General features: G+C 39.9%; 1 protein-coding gene and 1 pseudogene across 1 annotated transcript; one reads left to right on the top strand and one right to left on the bottom strand.

Moving 5' to 3' along the window:
* Positions 1-206: 206 nt before the first annotated feature.
* On the top strand, positions 207-1,328 carry LOC139195306 (3-hydroxy-3-methylglutaryl-coenzyme A reductase-like). Its single transcript, XM_070820623.1, has one exon. The coding sequence runs from the start codon at positions 274-276 to the stop codon at positions 1,072-1,074; it is 801 nt and encodes a 266-aa protein (XP_070676724.1). The 5' UTR covers positions 207-273; the 3' UTR covers positions 1,075-1,328.
* An 11,363-nt stretch (positions 1,329-12,691) lies between these two features.
* Positions 12,692-14,374, bottom strand: LOC103433506 (tropinone reductase homolog At2g29290-like; annotated as a pseudogene).
* Positions 14,375-16,760: the final 2,386 nt, after the last annotated feature.

Raw genomic sequence — 16,760 nt, 5'->3', positions numbered from 1 at the left:
AAAAAAAAAAGTGTTTTATTAAATAGAGTCAATTTTATTACAAAAAAGGAAAAAATGAATACATATGTTATTATGTATTTACAAAAAAAAAAAAAAAAAAAAAAAAAAAAAAAAAAAAAAACAAAAATTATATATAATATATATTTTTATATAGCGGGCCTAGGTCCAGCTCTCACACAAGCTCACCAAATGCCATGGGCAGCCGGATACCACTGGCCCAAATCCAAGCCCAGCTCTCTTCTCTCTCTCCCTCGGACAGTCTGACGAGTGAGAATGGAAGGCAAATCGTACCAAAGGCTCCCGCGCGTCAAAATCTTCGAAATGCGTGACGACTACGTGAAGTTTGAGCTCCGCGACACTGACGCCAGCATCGCCAACGCGCTTCGCCGCGTCATGATTGCCGAGGCCCCCACCGTCGCCATCACCCTCGTCGAGATCGAGATTAACTCCTCCGTCCTCAACGACGAGTTCATCGGCCCAACCACTCCCTCGTCTTCATTTCCGAGTTCATCCGCAACTCCCCTTCCCGAATCGCCGCCGCCGCGTCCGCCTCAGCAGAAGAAGGACGAGCAGCTAATCTCTAAAGAAGACGAGGAGATCGTCGAGTCCGTGTTGTCCGGAATGACAGCGTCTTACGAGCTCGAATCAAAGCTCGGGGACTGCAAACGAGCCGCGGCGATCCGGCGCGAGGCGATGCAGAAAACGACGGGTCGTTCGCTGGAGGGTCTGCCGCTGGAGGGCTTCGATTATCAGTCGATGCTGGGACAGTGCTGTGAGAATTCGGTGGGGTATGTGCAGATCCCGGTGGGAGTCGCTGGACCGCTGTTGCTCGACGGAGAAGAGTACATGGTGCCAATGGCGACAACGGAGGGGTGCCTGGTGGCCAGCACCAATAGGGGATTCAAGGCAATCTACGCCTCAGAAGATGCCGAGAGTGTCCTCTTCAACGACTCGATGCCTCAGAGCTTCAAATTGTCTCCCTGCGACCCAGGCTCTCTCTCTCAATCTCTCTCTCTCTGTAAGAAAAAAAAAAACTGCTTCTCTTTACCAGCAAGTTCGAGATCGGAACCCTAAAGCCCCAATCTGAACCCATGTCTCTGCGGAAAGCCCTTTCGCTCCCGAAAATTCTCCAAATCGTTCAGGGAATTGAAGCTCAGCGACGAGGATCAGGCCCGTGGGGGCGACCGCCGAGTCATCCGCAACTCGGACTGTGCTGACTCATCTTCGTCGTCGTCGTCGTCTTCGTGGTCGGATATGCTCCCGGAGCTGCTCGGTGAGATCATACGGAGAGCGGAGGCCAGCGAGGACAAGTGGCCTCACCGCAAAAACGTCGTCACTTGTGCCTGTGTCTGCAAGCGGTGGAGGGATATCACCAAGGAGATCTCACGGCTTCTTCGTACAGTGGCAAAATTACCTTCCCTTCGTGCCTTAAACAGCCTCTCTCCGACGATGGCGTCCCCAGACTGCTCCTCGACAAATGGCAGGTGGAGAAAGAAAGGGGAATTACTGTTAAGGCGCAGACAGCTACCATGTTCTACAACTACAAGCAGAGTCTTAACAGTACGAAAGACAACGACGGTGACCAAAAAGAACAGGTTTTTATCTGATTGACACGCCTGGTCATGTGGATTTTAGCTATGAAGTATCAAGATCTCTAGCTGCTGGCCAAGGTGCCCTTTTGGTTGTTGATGCTGCACAGGGTGTTCAAAGCACAAACTGTTGCAAACTTCTATCTTGCCTTTGAAACCCATCCGCAACACCATCCTTCACATATATGTCAAATGTGGCAGTTTGAACGATGCTCGCAACCTGTTCAATCAAATGCCTCACAAGGATTTGGTCACTTGGACTGCCTTGATTTCTGGCTATTCTCAACACGATCGACCTCAGGATGCCCTTGTTTTGTTTCCTGAGATGCTCCGCCATGGGCTGGAACCCAACCAGTTCACCTTGTCTAGCTTGTTGAAAGCTTCTGGCGCTGTCTCTGATGACAACCATGGCAGGCAGCTTCACACTTATTGCTTTAAATACGGTCTTGATTCCAATGTCTATGTGGGCACTGCTCTTGTGGACATGTATGCTAGGTGTGGTCATATGGATGAATCCCAGTTGGGCTTTGACGCCTTGGACACCAAGAATAAGGTGTCCTGGAATGCTTTGATTGCTGGGCATGCTAGGAAGGCTCAAGGAGAGCATGCACTCAGGTTGTTCTGGAAGAAGCAGGGAGCGGCGCCGTACCGAATCTTTAATTTGGGGAACACATCACCGGTGGGGAAGCCCTACACATCACACCGTCTGAATCTCCACCAACTCCTCCACACCCAAAGACCTCTTCCTCCGTCTCTTGCCTCGCAGCTGCCAACAACTTCAAAGACCGCTGTCAAACGACTAGCCGGCCGAGAAGCTCTTCCTCACCTCCGGGCAAGACCCGTGCTGTTCTCCCCATCCCGTCATCCAAATTTATACAAAAAAAATAATAATAAAAAAAATATATGGTGGAACACTGCACCATGATTAAAAAAAAATATATATATATATATATATATAAAATAAAATAAAAGGATGATGGTGGACGACACCATGTGAAAAAAATTAATTAGTCCTATGGTGCGGATTGCACCATATATATATAAAAAAAAATAATAATAAAAAAAAAAAAAAAAAATAATAATAATAATAAAAAATATATGTATATATAAGAAATAATGGGTGGGATGGTGCGGTTGGCACCGCATGAAAAAAAAAAAAAAAAAAACAACAACAACAAATGCATTAAGAGAAATAGAAGTCCATTTTATTTTTCTAGAAATTTTACATAAATGTGTACATACCTTAAAAAAAAAAAAAAAAAAAAAAAATCAAATCAACTCAAAATTACAAGAGGGGATCTTCAAGGACGATTAGGTGGCGCCTCACAACTCGGCGGAGCTCCAGGAAGAGTAGGTGCCGGAGGTTGACTGTTTGAAGCCTCAGCAGTCGGCAGAGCCTCAGAAGACGAAGGCAAATGCTGCTGGAACAAACCCACAAACATCTGATGATCAAGTAAAATCTGACCATCAGATTCCTGCATCTGGTCAATCTTCCTCTTCATGTTTGTCGCATAGCTATGTGCGAGCTTATGCAACTGTTTGTTCTCCTGCTTGAGCCCTCTAATCTCTTGTTTGAGACTCATCACTTCAGCCGCCAATGATTCAACTTGACGGGTTCGAGCAAATAGGCGTTGGGCCATATTAGACACAGAACCTGCACACTGCACACTGAGAGCCAGAGAATCCTTAACAGCCAACTCATCAGACCGTTTGGAAAGTAGTCTGTTATCTCTGGGAGTGACAAGGTTCCGGGCCACCACCGCAGCGGTCATATCATTCTTCACCACTGAATCCCCAACGGTAAGAGGACCAGTGGGGGATATGAAGGATGAGCGCCATATGTTGTCTGGAGAAGAAGGGACTGCCTCTTCACCAAGATTCAAGTCAAAACGACGATCGGAGGGGCCAGACATTTTCAAAGGTGTTAAAGAAAGAAGAGGTCGGACAAATCGAAATCTTAGAAGTACAAGAAGGTACAAGCAAAAATTCAAGTGTGCTTTGAAATGAACTGCCTGCCTCTATAAAAATCAACACTCGACGGGATTTCAGAGATCAAAGAGGCGAGCTCAGAATTCGAAGAGGCCATTCAAAAATCGAAGAGGCAAGCTCAGAAATCGGAGAAGCATCTTGCTTTTCCAGACGCGTCGGCACCCGTCACACGCAAACTCAGCTTTGCGGAAATCACGGGTAATTTGTCGAAGCGCCGATCCCAGATATCGAAGAGGCGCCAGTCTTTTTCAGCCGCGTCATCACCTGTCATATGCACACTCAACTTTGCGCAAATCACGGGCAATTTGTCGAAGATTTTCGGTGAAGGAGAAAGCACGTGAAAGTTTACTGTTCAATCACGCGTTAGTTGCCGACACAAGTGAAAGAATAGTACCTCTACAGGTATTAAGGGACCTCCTATAACTGTCCACCTTCACCTTCCATAGCAAGGCAGACATACAGAACCTTTCTTCATCTCCGAGAATGCCTTCCCAACGAAGCCTCTCGAGTCACTTAGTGTTCCTTATTCCTTGGGGTACCTCTGTAAGCTAATAACTTCAAAGCAAAAGTATCTCATATCACCAGGGTAGAAAGCAAGAGTATCTCATATCATGCGTTCTCCCTGTCGTTTCCTTTGTCCTTGCTCCTACCTACAAAGACAAGGATAAAGAAAACAATATGCCGGAACTTCCACTCAAACTCGGGTAAGGAACCGACTGCTTGGAACCCTTCCCTGATTGCCTACCTAGCACTGCTCTCGAGTACTCGCCTTCCACTGCTGCTGTACTTTCAAAGAAGCTGCCACATCTGCCTGGAGAACAGATAAGGCAAGTGAAAATGATACCTTGCAGCATGTGGAGACAAGGTGCAGAAGGAACAAGCAGAGAAGAATGCGGTCGGCACAGTCAAATTAGCAGAAGGAGTCCGAACTGAGGAACTCGAGAAGCTACCACATCTGCCTGAAGAAACAAGCAGAGAAGAATGCAGCATGCACAGTCAACTCAGCAGAAAGAGTCTGAGATGAAGAACTCGAGAAGATGTCGCATCTGCCTGAGGACGGTGAACTTGTTTTGACCCTCAAATTCTTGGGTCGACTTACTAGGCGTTGTGGGCTGCACGTGCCGATTCACCACCCTTGAAATCAAATCCTTAAAGATCAAGTCACCGACTGGAAGAAAAGCCCATCAATCTTGAAGATCATACCGTTGACCAAACTGCTCAGGTGTGAATTAGAAAGATTGAACAAAGAAACAGGTTGCCACCTTTACCTCGTGCCTGCTTGCCATGTGTTCGAGTCAACCTTCAAGAATCAAGCCTCAACGGCCCTTGAAGAAGTTTCCAACCAAATTCAACACCAAGCCTCGACGACCCTTGAGGAAATCACAAGTCCGCTTCAAGATTAACATGTCTCCACCCTTGAATCAAAACCTAGTTCAAGAATAAGCTGTGGAAAATCAACAATTGAAGGAATCTAGGAAATCCTTCAACCTAGTTCAAGATCAAAGCTGTGGAAGGTCAACAAGTGCAACAAAATACGTGCCGATTCACCCACTACCAAAGCCAAAGATCATCTACCACATGAAGCTCCTTGTGGTCCAATTTCAACCTTCAAGATCAAGCCTCGACGGCCCTTGGATCGACATCTACAGTAAGGGACTTCAAAACGCATCTCCTACACGTGACAAGCACATGTATACGACGTGCTTTGAAGTGGGGGCATTTGTAGACATCGAAATTTCGGTAAATAAATGTTGACCGATAAATTAAAGTGTCAACGCTCATGTATTACATAAATTTTACACGTGACGTGTGACTCAACAAAAATTGAAATGAGTTGGAAAAGTCATCAAATATGACACGTGTCAACATCTGGCAGAAACGACTTATTTCATCTGGAATATTATATTCAAAATTAGGCCTTGGAAAATTCTACAAATACAAGCCCATTTTATTCATTTAGGAAAACCAATTCATATTACACCTTGAAGCTCTGAAGCTCTGAAACTCCGAAGCTCTCAAGCATCCAGGTTCCCGAAGAATCAAGAAAGTGTTCTTCGTTCTTCGTTCATCGTTCTTCCAAGACCAAGCCTCGACGGCCCTTGGATCAACAATCATCCACCTTCAAGATCAAGCCCCGACGGCCCTTGAAGAAAGCGTTCTTCGTTCTTCGTTCATCGTTCTTCCAAGATCAAGCCCCAACGGCCCTTTGGATCAACAATCATCCACCAATTCAAGATCAAGCCCCGACGGCCCTTGAAGAAAGCACCATCGTTCATCATCCGTTCATCCAAGATCAAGCCCCAACGGCCCTTTGGATCAACAACGTCGACAAATCCACACATCCAACCGTTCTTCAAGATCAAGCCCAAAAGCCCTTGAAGATCCGTTCATCACTGTTCTTCAAGATCAAGCCCAAAAGCCCTTGAAGATCCGTTCATCACTGTTCTTCAAAGATCAAGCCCAAAAGCCCCTTTGAAGATCCGCTCAAATCCACCTTCAAGATCAAGTCCACGGCCCTTGAAGAACGTTCATCCTTAGATCAAGCCCAACGGCCCTTTGGATCAATCACACATCCACAAATACACACCTTACGGAGATCGAATCAGAGGATCAAATTAGAGAGAGATTGTAACCCAAAATCATCATCAAATACAAATATTTGTTTGTGCACGTTGTTCTTGTCTCTTTCGTTTCAGGAATTTTCCTTGTTCACAGTAAGATGTATTTATATTTTTACTCTAAAATGTACCCATTGTTTTGTATATAATATGTACCAATTTTTTCATCTAAAACGTACCACGTTTTTTGTATAAAATGTATCAACTTTTTGTATGTAAATTGTATAGCATAAAAATTACCAATTATTTTTTTTTTATGTAAAATGTCATTAATATAAGTAATGACAAATAATGGGTTTTATTTAAATATAATATATCTTAATGACAAATCATGTCATTAAGATAAATTATACTTTTTTATATAAGTATAATTTATTTTTTTTATATTTTCAACCCATCAAATCATGGATTTTATTTAAAATCTCATTAATATATGACACACCCCGTCCTGAAGGAGGGCATGCTGGCCGTCACGTGAGAGTGACGTAACAATTTACACAGTTCGAAAGCTTTAAAAAATACAATTACTAAGATGAAACACCCAAGGGTGAGTCATACTTTTATGAATTCTGTCAGAACACCGTTGGATTCCTCGTGGCCACCAAAGCTCTGTTATCAAGAACCTGGAGGGGCGCAAAACAAAATTGAGTGGGTCAATAAAACAAAGTTTTTCGAAAACATTTCATTTAAAACATTTCTAACCCCTCGCCGTAAAACCTGTATACTTTCCCAGAAAATAACATAATAGCATATACCTTCAAATATCTCAAATCATCAATCTTTATCAAAACCAGAAAGTATGCCATGTTATAATGTCAAAAACAGAATATGGATGCATCAATATAACAGGTGACATAATGAATCAACCGAAGACCCTGTAGTTGGTCATGTACGGTTAATTCTATAGCTCAATATCCAATCCAACCGGAGTCACCGCGGTGATCTGTACGGCGTTACTCTGCACATAAGCCGGAACTACCTGAAGTAGTCTATACGACAAGAATGGTGAAATAATACGCTCTAGTGCTTCTCTCATCAATCATCTGTGCACATAATCTAAGGTCACTTACTAGTCGGAACCATCTTTAGTGATCTGTACGACTAGCATGTCGAAACTCTCTCATGGTCTGTATGACATGCACCTACTTGGATCCAAGGTGAACGTGCAGTGCGGTGAATACTATAAGCACTAACACCAGGGGTGCAGGTTATGAGCTCTCAACATAATTCACATCATCAATAATTCACATGAATAACATAAACTCACCTGATACTCACATGTGCGTCCACAGCACCAATTCATATATATATATATATATATATATATATATATATGCATCAAATATCAATTCATATTTCTCATAATATGCATGCATGGCATTTTAAAACGTACTTTCATTTAAACTCAATTTATGGGAAAAATATCAATAGTATATAGGTATAAACAGAAATACTGCCCACTCACCTGGAGTTCGCCCAACAACTCCCTATCACAACACATCAAGGCGTCATGACGATCGGCGCCTAGAACAATAATCAAATCCAACCTCAGAAATCATATCGATAGAATATATAACTTATATAAAACACGTCACTACGTAGTTCGATCCGGAAGATCTACAATTCAAATTTCAAATCCATAACTTCCAGAGGTCCACAATATACCTCTAGGACAACATTCTAAAATTTCATTACCATCCAACGGTCGGATCTCCGTCAATTTCCAAAACCAAGTGACGGTTAACATTATATTTTATGAACTTACAACTCCAATTCCGAAAGATCCGTAAATCGGATTCCCGATCCGTAAGTTCCTATAATCCTCAAATATTACGTATTACAACGTATCAAAGTTTGGTGACGATCCAATGGTCGGATCGTCAATTCACATTTTAGCCTAACCATGAATCGAAACGAACTTAGGTTCAATTACTCAATTTACGTCCATCAATTATCAAAACTGAACCTAGAACCTTAAACACATGCTAAGAATGACATTGGCGGGCCATTGCCCACGCCCCGCCGCACGGGCCACCGCCGGTGGCGGTTGGCCGCCCCGGCTCGTCGGAAAATCCAACTATTTCCAAAAATTCTCAAAACATACATAATTGAAGATCTCAATGAGTAGAGTAAACTTTATACCTGAGGCCAAGGCCAATGTGGCCTAGAAGAGCTCCAATTTCACCAAAATCCGTGCGGAACCCTAGAATTGGGTGAGTTCCAATTCGTCTTTAAATCAACTCCGCCGTCCCAACCAATGCTTGGGCTTTGTTCTAGGCCTCAAGAGAAGTGTATGGGTGGTGGAAATTGAAAGAAATTGCTTCGGAATTGGGCGAATTTTGAACAAGAAAGTCGCAGCACCCGTGTGGGTGTTCTTCGCGAAATCACCGTGAAATTTCATGATTTTTGGGGTGAAACATGAAGAGGGAAGGCCTAGGTGTTGATTGGAAGTGGTACATTGATCCAATTTTTGAGAATTCCAGTGAAAATCGTCGGAATTTGGGTGTGGGTGTCGCGGGTCGAAACGGGTCGCGGGTGAAGACCCATTTTTCTTCCTTCTCTCCTCCGCTTCTCGCCCACTCTCCTTTCCTCCTTTCTCTGTTCTGATTGGCCGGTCTCCTCTCTCTCTTCTCCCCATTCGCCAGCACTCTCTCCTTTCTCTCCCGGAGCTCCGGCTCTCTCTTCCTCTGGTTGGGCAGATTTGCCCAATCTCTTCTTCTTCTTCTTCTTCTTACGCGCACACACACACAAACCTTCTTTCTCTCATCCCAACCATCCATTTAATTCTTCATTAAATCTGGGCCGTCCATTTTCATAAAAGAAATTCTAGATTTTACTAAATTATAATTCCTAAAATGCCCAAATTTCAAACGTTAATAAATTCTTCGATATAACTCCAAATCACGCACCGTCTGCGCCCACGCATCCGTAGCGACGAGTACTACGAGAATATGTCAAGAAAACAAATCTTAGATGGCACGACACAATGATTAACCTCAAATAATGCGCGTGCCTCAAAGGGCATTTTTGTAAAATCCTTTATTAAAACTTTAAAACTCTTAAAATCAGGAACGGGCTGTCACAATATAAGTAACTACAAATATCAAATTTAATTTAAAATTATAATAACTTACATAAAATTGCATTATTGTATTAATTTCAGGGACTCCAATAAAAAATTAAAAATTAACAAGGTTTCAATAAAAGAACATTGATAAATAGGGACCGCATCTAAAGTCACCCTTTTTATAGTAAGTCATTTCAGAGTTTTCTTAATGATCAAGGCATTACTCATCAATTGAGTTGTTCTCATACCACTTAGCAAAATGGATGTGCAGAGATGAAGCATAGACATGCTGTTGAAATGGGTAGGACATTGCTTTCTTAGAGTGGTTTGCCTTCTAAATTTTGGGTAGGGGCTTTTAAGACTGTAGTGTACCTTATAAATTGATTGCGCCTTAGTCTTCATCTACTAGAATTACTCTTCAAAGCCACCCCCAAGTATCATACTTTGAAGACCTTTGGTTGTGCTGTTACCTTTTGTTACAGCCCTATTCTATTAATAAGTTGGATGTCAAAAGTAAACTCTGTATGTTTTTGGGATATAGTCTTAATCATAGTTGCTACAAATATCTTGGTCCTGTTACCAACAAAATATATATCTCTAGGCATGTGACTTTTGATAAGCATTTCTTCCCTTTCAAGCATGATTCTATTTCACCTCATAGCTCCATATCTTTTACTTCAACCACAAGCAACACTACACCCCTTGATCTTACTATTCCACTACCTTCATCACAGCCTTCAACTTTAGAATCATCCTCTATTTCCTCGTCCACAATTCAATCACCACAAACTCCACCATCTCTCTCACCTATTACAGTATTTATGCCAAGCTCTCCTCCTCAATATTTACAACCTGCGGTAGCCCTGTAAACTCTCATCCCATGATTACAAGAGCTAAAGCAGGCATTTATAAGCCAAAGGTGTTTACAGCCAAAAAGCATCAACTTCCTGCCACTGTTGATCCTCTCACTAGTATTCCATCTACACCTACTATATACCTACTAGCTTCAAAGAACTCCAATGGATGGCACATGGGATTTGGTTCATTTCAATTCTAGTTACAACTTGGTAGGATGCACGTGGGTATTCAAAATCAAGCATAAGCCTAATAGTTTTATAGAAAGGTATAAAGCTTGATTAGTAACTAAGAGGTTTCATTAACAAAAAGGTCTTGACTTCTCTGATACTTTCAGTCTTGTTGCCAAGCCCACTACAATTAGAATCCTTTTTTCCATTGTTGTTACATATGACTGGTTTGTTCATCAACAAGATGTTAGTAATGGATTTATGTGTGGTACATTGAAAGATGATGTTTATATGATTCAGCCGCCTAGCTTTGTTGATTCATCCAAGCCACATCACATTTACAAGCTTAAAATATTACTTTATGGACTTAAACAGGCACCTAGGGCCTAGTATGAAGTTTTTGGGAGTGTTATTCTCTCTTTGGGTTTATCTAAGTTTTTCTCTGATACTAGTCTTTTTATCACAAGGTTGTAAAAGACGTTAAGCGCTAGTCGGACGGCGGACAAAGGCCTAGGTGGGGGCTTAGGTGGACTGAGTGGAATTAAGTAAATATAGTATAATCATATAAAGAAGTGCTTCTTTATACTTTAATAAAAAAAATAAATAAATAAAATACTAAAAAAAAAACTATACTAATATTTGTGTTTACTGTTTTAATTAAATTTATTATTTAACATACAACACACACAAAATTAAAATTTTCACTTTAGTATCTTAGTGAATTTGATGATATGAGATGAAAATTCAAGTGATTAAAAGTTTGTAGCATTTTATAAATATTTTTAGAAGTTTTACATTGAATTTTAAAAGAAATAATGGTGTCAAACACTTAGGTACAAAGCATTAATTGAGTGGTAGAAACATGTAAGGCATGTTAAGGACCACACCTCCTAATTCCTACAAACCCTTATTAATTAGGTGTTTAAGATGCAATAGTCTCATTGGATGGCAATTACAAAAGAAGACAAATAGATGCTTGGTGGTGGTCACATTGGATAACAAAGTACAAAAGAAGATAGGAAGTTGCTTCTGTCACGTGGGGATGAGAGATAAATAATGAGGCTACTCCTTCTTCTGTAGATTAAAAAAAAAATGAAATTCGAACATAAAATCAACTTTTTTCAACTTTTAACCACGCCTAGACCGCCTAGGCCTCCCAGCACCTGCCTAGACCCCATAGGTGCCCGCCTAATTTCTTCCCTGATTTGCCTCTTGATCTTGACTTAGTCCGGGCGGCTGACCATCGCGTAGTGCCTAGGCCGATTTTTAGAGCACTGATTTTATCAAAAGAGATTCTTCAATAACTTTCATCCTAGTCTATGTTGAAAATATCATCATCACTAGCCGTTTCTGTTCATTTTGTTAGTCCATCGTTTCTAAGCTACAAACTATATTTCCTGTCAAGGATTTGGGTGACATTCATTATTTTCTAAGAATAGAAGTTCATAGATATGCCAAAGGTTTATTTCTCAATCAATCCAAATATGCTTTTGATCTTCTCAAGAAGATTGATATGGTTGGTGTTAAACCATGTGCTACACCAGTTGGTTTAGCCAAATTGGACCACACAAGCACCATACTTACTGATTGTACCTTCTACAAATCAGCAATTGAGGCTCTTTAATATCTTACCTGGACTAGAATTGATTTGGCATTTGATGTCAATCAAGTCTGCCAATACATGCACTCTCTAAGATTCATTCACTTGTAGGTAGTCAAATGGGTCCTAAGATACTTAAAGGGCGCTCTTGATTCAGGCTTATGGTTTACTAAAGGTTCTCAACATCTCACTGTTTGGTCTGATGCAGATTGGGCAGGATGTCATGTTGATAGAAGATCCATTAATGGATATTGTGTGTTTCTTGGACCTAATCTAATTTCCTGGAATGCAAAGAAGCAAAGTACCAGTAGCAAGGTCCTCTACAAAGGCAGAATATAGGTCTCTTACCAATACGGCTGCATAAATTAATTGGATGTGTAAGATTCTGCAAGGCATATCCTTTCCTCTGTTGAAATCTCCTGCCATTTTTTGTGATAACAAAAGTGCAATTGCCTTAGCCTTTAATCCTGTTTTTCATGCAAGGACTAAACATGTTGAGATAGATTATCACTACATCATAGAGAAGGTTCTGTGTGGCCATGTTAGTGTGCATTATGTTGCTTCTCTTTTTTAGATTGTAGATATTTTTTCAAAGTCTTTGCCTACTGATCTATTTGCAATATTAAGTCATAAGCTTTTAGTTAGATCACCTAAGTTTAGCTTGAGGGGGTGTATTAAGGATAAAGAAGGACCACCAACTAATCATGAGTACATAGCACCAGATTAAATCTTAGCTTAGCTGTTAAGATAGGGTTTGTTAGTGTTAGTTATATTGTTATGCTGACATAGCATTGGTGTACGTATTTATGTATAAATACAAATGTACACATTCATTCAATGTAATAAAAGTAAAGTCTTTAATAACTTCTCTCTCTACTGTCAGCTTTATTCTTACAGAACCTTGAGTTTCTACGGGGCTAACAAAAAACAAGAATTATTGATATGAAAACTCTAATATTGAGTATACTAGAAACCGCTAACTGTAAATCCTCCATCAACGCTAACAACTTGTCCATTGATGTAAGAAGCAGCAGGAAGGCAAAGGAAAGTCACTAAGCATGAAATTTCATTAGGATTTGCAGTGCGACGAAGAGCAGTTCAACCTATGAAATGTCTGTAATCATCCGAATTACCATCCTAATAATGCAAAATCAGTTCAAAATGTTAGATTAAATACCCATAAAACATAGTAATTAATTAAAACAAAGTTTTACTTACAGATTCAACTTTAACACTAGTGTCTGACATCCCGTAGTGCTACAGTGTTTCTTTTGCCCATTCACATGCTAAATTCTTAGAGATTTGGATCACTGCTCCTGTAAAACATAAATATCACCATTATGTGAAAGTTTTCTATGCAACTATATACATTTTCACAGTAAACTAATGACTCAGTTAATTACTTTGGTTGCTGCATAGGCAGATGTTTTAGGTAGAGCTATCATACCACCAATGGAGGAGACAAATACAACGCTTGCATCCCCTGAGGTCTTCAACAGAGGATGTGCAAGTTGGCAAACATGGTAGGAGATTCAACATTGGTGCTCATCAAACTTGAGAAATCTTTCAAAGTGTAATCTGTAGCTCCTCTTAGTGTGGTTGTTGCAGCATTATTTACCTGCAACAACATATATATAGACAACTTCATAGTTAGTTAAGCTGAAGCTACTGATGTGAGTATTTTGTCATTAAGCGGCTTTTGTCCGCTTTAGCTTTTATTTTACGGGTTGTTTTTAACAGTCGACTGAGATTTGTGCCTTGAAATTTTAACGCATATTGTTGATCTGATCAATAACTGTAGGTCAACGGGATTACATTAAAATGAATTATGAGGCCATAAACAAACTTACAAGTATATTAAGCTTGCCATTGAAAATAGAGGAGACAGTTTTGATGAAGTTTTCCCTTTGAGCTTTAAAGGTGAGGTCACAAACTGAGCCAGTCACTTTAAACCTCTTATCTTCCCATTCTTGAAGCCTCTCAACAATCTGTGCTTCGTTACGGGCACTGGTATGCACTGTTGCTCCCAGTCCTGCTAGCTCTTGTATTATGGCATATCTAATGCACAGAATACACAAGAACAATGTCAACAACCAATACACAACAAGATACAAAAGAGCGTTTATCTCTATGCTGGACATTATGTGTTTGAGTCCCCCATTTCCAGTATCGCTTGCGTAAAAGAAAATAACAAAAAGAGAGATATAAATAGGTATTGCATTACCCGATGCCTTTAGTTCCACCAGTGACAAGAGCAGTCGTACTCTCTAGAGACCATCTTGGCTTTTGAAACCTGCCATGTATTTTGCTTGAAAAGAAATTAAGAAAGCAAGCTATGTTACTCAAGAGTGAAGCAGAACGAATAAAATGATAGCTTATACGAAAGCTAACTGTGTATACATATAGCATCTGCTGAACAAACAACCAGATTGAGACCAAATATTAAATTATGAACAAGAGGATCAACAGTGTAGTGGCCTTCTTTTGGCCTGGTCAAACTTTTAATTAATTCGAAATAATTCAACTTAGAGGAACATCATCCAATGTAAAACCTCATCGAAGGTTTATATTTTTAACTTTGATTTATTCAACTTAGAGGAACATTTGGTTCTGCTAATTGGCAATGATATGTTTATCCTCATCTACTTTATTTCTATGTCTTTAATTAATTGCTTCTCACGTTCTTTTAGTCATTTCATTCACTAATTTTCTTCCTCACCAAGTTGTTATAAACTAGTGATTTTTTCCAAATTGACCAAGTCCGTAGCTAATCTCTTTTTTTGTCTGTTTTTGCAGATCCCATCAAACTCTATTTGATTTGAAGAAATCAACAGTCCATTTAATAAATTAATAAATGGCACTAGCTTAACCCAAACAAAAAAAAAAAAAAATTATTAGAACCAACAACCAAAAAAGAAGCTTGAATATGACCATGCTGCCAGCCCATTAGATACAGACCAGGCGAAATTGTCCGCCCATTGTTTTTTTTTTTTTGGAGGATATTGTCCGCCCTTTTGGCTGGTCTGCACCAATGCCAAAGATACCTCATCCTCCGCTTATCTGCTTTTTTTATTTTTCCTTAAGCTGAAAAAGAATTACAAAGAATCTTTAAGTCATACATTTTATTATAGGACAAAATATAAGTACGCAGAAGTTTCCAAAATATATATATATGTATTAGTGCTCAGAGATGGAGTCAAAATTTTTAAAGAATGGGATCATAATATTAACCAAAGCTTTATTAGGCTATTTCGTCGAATACTTAGTAAGTGCCTGTAAATTCCTATCAACATATACCAAAAAGTTATGCCAACAAATATTGACAACTACTATTATTTGTAGAAGCTTGTCAATGGTGGATGCAAGTACTGAGAAGTAATGTTGTAGATCGCAGAGGCTTATCAACTAAGGTATTTCATGGGGCATATGGTGTGCACAATAGAGTCGCACACAAGAAAATAGATACGGAAGATAAATATGATAGAAGAAAATAAAAGTAGGAGAAAGAAGTTGTAATTTAGTTTACTTTAGCTATTTATAAAAGCCAAATACAATGCATAAACATCTACATGGGATTTTTAAGTTGTTGGTATTAAGTGCAACCAACGATCCCATACTAGCTCTGTCACTGCAGGCACAGCCATATTTATATCATAATTTGGTAAAATCATGCGCTGTCATGTTTACTTCCCTGTAAGTACGGGAAAATGTATATCAAGAACTTGTCTTGGTGAAAATGAATATCAAGAATTTGTCTTGATTAATACCAAATATCTTGGATAATTAAATGGATTCGCCACAAAACTCGAGATTTGGGATGTATTGTTGACTGTAATTTACTGTAAGCTTAGCGTTGGGATGTTAGCATTAGTATTGCCTTTTCTGCAGAACTTACTCTCAGTACTGACTTTTCAGACTCTGATTGGACTGCAGACCTTAATAATAGGAGGTTTGTCACAAGTTATGTGGTTTATCTTGGAAGAAATCAGTCTCATAGTAATCAAAGGAACAAAGTTCTGTTCCTAGGACTTCTACTGAAGCAAAATACAAGGCATTAACACATATTGTTGCTGATGTTGCTTGGATTAGATGTGTTTTGAGAGATGTGGTTGCTATCTTACCAATTCCTCCTGTGACTTTTTTTTTTATAATAATTCAGTCATTGCCAATTCAGTCATTGCCTTAAGTGCCAATCCTGTATTTCATTCAAAGATTAAGCACTTAGATCGTACTACCATTTTGTTAGAGAAAGAGTCTAACATGGTAATCTGTAACTTCAATACTTACCTACAGAGGATCAAGCATCGGATATCTTAATCAATGGACTATGGAGTCCATTGTTGACGAAAATTTGTAATTTGGGAACAAACTTCCTCCAACACAATTTCACTGCAACCCGAAAATAATAGAGTTTTACTATTGAAGTTCAGACCCATTCAAGATTAAATAATCACTTAATTACAATAACTTGTAATAGTGACACAATTGAAACACCCTTCGATTAAAATTACAAAGAAACGTCATTTGGCGAGATGGGTATTTTGTTTGGTTTTGTAGCTGCCCTTGGGAGTAAATCTTGAGTTGCCTACGTATTGCTTTTGAGGTGGATCATGCCAACTCGTAGTTCAATGAAATTTAGGTGGAATTTGGATGTCCACTTGGATATGGTGCTCAGTGTTTTGAGTGTGTTTGGTCTCGGGTGAGCTAGGGATTCTGTTTGGGTTGAATTTAGTCTCGTACAAGTCAGGTATTCTGTTTAGATGAATGTGGTGGATTTGTATTTGTTTTTGGGGCACGGTTGCATCTAGAATTTTGTACTAAATTGCCTACATACTTTTTATGTGAGAGATCAAACCACATGTTGTTCAGGTT

The sequence above is a fragment of the Malus domestica genome, chromosome 04 (assembly GCF_042453785.1).
Source record: "Malus domestica chromosome 04, GDT2T_hap1".
Lineage (NCBI taxonomy): Eukaryota > Viridiplantae > Streptophyta > Magnoliopsida > Rosales > Rosaceae > Malus > Malus domestica.
This window is presented reverse-complemented; position numbering and strand designations above follow the sequence as displayed.